Raw genomic sequence first — 3,511 nt, forward strand, 5'->3', positions numbered from 1 at the left:
AAATTTGAGGAAAAATATGAGAAAAAAGAAATAGAGAGAAAAAGTGGAAGGAAAAAAAACGAAGGAAAATAAAAAATAGATTCAAAACCAATAAATTATTTTTATTTGTTTTCTCAAATTCATTTAACTTATTTTTTTTAATTATATAAATATTAAATAATTTTAAAATCAGTAAATATTTAGCCAATTTTAATTATATTTTATTTTCTTTAGTATTTTTTTATGGTAAAATCAAATTTGAGAAATCAATATTTTTTAACAATTTTCTTTTCTTTCTTTAATATTTCTGGAGAATCAAATATAAGTTTAATCTTTATATAAAATAATTAAATAACATATAAAAATAATTTATTTATTTTAAATTTATTTTTAATTTTACTTAATCATTTTTTTCATTGTAATTTTTTTTTCCATTTTCCTTTCCTGGCATTTTATTACAAATATTCTTGTAATCAAACATAACTTTAAGATCTCATCGCATCCCGTGGTTTAAAAATCCACAACTCGTGCAAATATCTCAATATTTTAGGTTGGTTGTCTATATTACCCTCCGAGTTCAACCAATGTCTCCTTAATAGGCAAGGCTGTGTATGTAATTTCAGCGTCACCTCATCTCCCTACTCGGAAGTAGCTATAAATTGGTTTCTCAACGAGAGCGAAAGGAAAGGCCGATACGAAAGAAAGAAAATCCTCTCCAAGTTCGCAACCCTAGCTAGGGCTTTCTGTATCGATCTTCTCTCCGCATATTCAGATTTTCAAATTTCTTCCGTTGAAAGCTTCGAAAGCATGTACGGATCGAGAGGGTAAGTTCAAGAAAGTTTCTTTTTATTTAAATCCTAATTCCCTGTTTTGATGTGCTGCAATCTTGTTATGTATGCAAGAAAATCTTTAGGGTTTTTGTATATTCTTGTTAGTCTTAATGAAAATATGGAAGAAAACTCCAACATGTTCATGCATAAAGAATTAAGGAAAGAATTTTGAAATTTCTGATGTCTTTGTAACAATAGTAAACGTTTGGCATGTTCAATGATAACTCAAGTTCTGCATCATAGGAGATTGGAAACTGTTTAAATTGGTTTTGTTTTCTGGAAGTATTGCCTTTAATCAGTAAAGTATATATTTTCAAGGCAAACCCTAAAATGGCCGAACCCAAGTAGCCCGTATGCAGCGTGGAAAATCTCTTGTTGAACTTCATTCTTAATCTATAATGGCTTATATGCTTATTCTATCAAGTTATTTATACTTATCAATTCTTTTTATTCCTGTAAATTGGTGTTCTTGGGGTTGCAAGTTATAATTGGTGATGTTGGGAAACATGGCAGTTGTTACACCCTTGACGCACTTGGAAAAATGTCATTCTTTTGTTTCACTAATGTTATTTTGTGACTACATCTTGGAAATTCTTTGGGCCAGAAAAAACTTTTTTTTTCCCCCTGATTATGGGAGGACACCCAATTGGTTGTTCCTTCCTGATAGCATTAGTGAGTCGAGGTTTTGGCATTCCTGGCCAGGGTGATCATTTGCTGTGTTTCTTCACTTCTTTCCACTGCTTCTGGGGTTCACTTGGTGTTTAGGAGGGTTGATAAAATCTCAAAAATGTTTTGAGGAAAAAAAAGTATAGGAATAAAGACATTAGGTGTCAGGAAAACGTGGGTTGGGTTTGGTTTTATTAACAGGTTGAGTGGGGGATTTTTTTTCTGTTTTGGGTATGGATAATTGAAGGGCAATGTTGGGAAGCGGGGGGGTTTCGGACGGGTACGAGATCGGCTCAAAGAGACAAAGAATGATGGAATCAAATCCCTACTTCGCAGTGAGCAGCAGTGCAAGTGGTTTCCAACCTTATGGCTATGGAAGCGGCTTTCAGCCTCCCACCTTTCCAGTGGTTCGTCTCAGGGGCCTTCCTTTCAACTGCACCGATATTGACATTTTCAAGTTCTTTGCTGGGCTAGACATAGTGGATGTGTTGCTGGTGAACAAGAGTGGGCGCTTCTCAGGAGAGGCTTATGTTGTCTTTGCGGGATCCATGCAGGCTGACTTTGCTTTGCAGAGGGATAGACAGAACATGGGACGCAGATATGTTGAAGTTTTTAGGTGCAAGAAGCAGGATTATTACCATGCTGTGGCTTCAGAGGTGAATTATGAAGGAATATATGACAATGACTTCCATGGAAGTCCTCCTCCATCTAGGTCAAAGAGGTTCTCAGATAAGGACCAAATGGAGCACACTGAAATATTGAAGTTACGTGGTCTCCCCTTCTCTGTGAAGAAATCTCAAATTCTTGAATTTTTTGGAGACTTTGAGCTTGGAGATGATAAGGTACACATTGCATGTCGCCCAGATGGTAAGGCTACCGGAGAGGCTTATGTGGAGTTTGCTTCAGCAGAAGAGGCTAAGAAAGCTATGGGCAAGGACAAGATGACAATTGGATCACGGTATGTCGAGCTCTTCCCATCAACACCAGATGAGGCAAGACGAGCTGAGTCAAGATCAAGGCAATGATTGTGTGCTATGGCCTGGGATTTTAATGCTTACTATCAGTTAATATTTGATCTGCAACCAGCTACACCATGTTTGTTTCCATCTATAGACGGATCCTTTGTTATGGTACTTAATATTCTCTGTTTTTTAGCATATATGCATATAATTTGGATTAAGACATTTTTGACGTTTGAATTCCTAAATTTAAATTGAAGTTTTGGGGACAATGAAAACTTGTTTATTGGATTTCTTGCCTTAATTGGTTGTTTTACCGTTTAAGGCCAACAACTTTCTGATTGGTTTTAATTTAGAAATATTGGAACCAAATGTACTAGGGGAAGCCAATGTATAAAACAGGGTTTTAAGTATTGGGAAGGGAAGAGATAATTGGTTAATAAAAAAGAACAGGGTTTTGGGCAGGAAAACAGTAGCATTGAATTCCAACAAAGTTGGAGGAAATTATTCAGAGAGTGAAACGCATTCAGAAGTAGTTGGATGCTTAATGAAAAATGTTGGTTATAATGTACCATGCTAGGTTGTTTGGAAAAAAATTTCTGGATATGCTTGATGAGTTGTGTGTAATGTGAATGGCCAGGAGATGGTAGTCTGACCTTGGTAAAATTTTATTGTTCTATTTTTGTTTTGAGGAAAGTAATATGCATGAAAATTAGAGTCTATCATGCCATATTTTTGTTTTTGCACACTTAATCTATTTCAATATAAATTAGCTGAGTAAAGCTTGTAAGATCAGGCTTTTAGTAATAGGAAGTAGGCAATAAAATTAGTATTCAAGGTGGTACTCTGTGCAATGTGCCTTTTTCTGTTCTGGGATTTCCTTTGTTTCTTGTGCTCCATTGTTGATCCGAGAAAATGGCAACTCTAGTTCATCTTTTGCTTACCTATCTAAAAAGAAAGAAAAAGAAGGCAACTCTAGCACCTCTGGCCTTACAGTATTTATTGTTATCCCAGATGTTAAGGAGCAACTAGCAAGGTCTCAGAGTAAATGTCAAGTTCATTAGATTTATTTAGAAA

The 3,511-nt window shown here is 35.3% G+C and overlaps 1 protein-coding gene across 1 annotated transcript; it reads left to right on the forward strand.

The window, feature by feature from the left end:
• Positions 1 to 651: 651 nt before the first annotated feature.
• LOC100247294 (uncharacterized) lies at positions 652 to 2,706 on the forward strand. The gene is made up of 2 exons (XM_002280189.5): positions 652 to 803; positions 1,723 to 2,706. Exons 1-2 carry the CDS (start codon positions 787 to 789, stop codon positions 2,498 to 2,500), a joined length of 795 nt encoding a protein of 264 aa, XP_002280225.2. The 5' UTR covers positions 652 to 786; the 3' UTR covers positions 2,501 to 2,706.
• The last annotated feature ends 805 nt before the right edge of the window (positions 2,707 to 3,511 follow it).

This window comes from Vitis vinifera, chromosome 4 (genome assembly GCF_030704535.1).
Source record: "Vitis vinifera cultivar Pinot Noir 40024 chromosome 4, ASM3070453v1".
NCBI classification, from domain to species: domain Eukaryota; kingdom Viridiplantae; phylum Streptophyta; class Magnoliopsida; order Vitales; family Vitaceae; genus Vitis; species Vitis vinifera.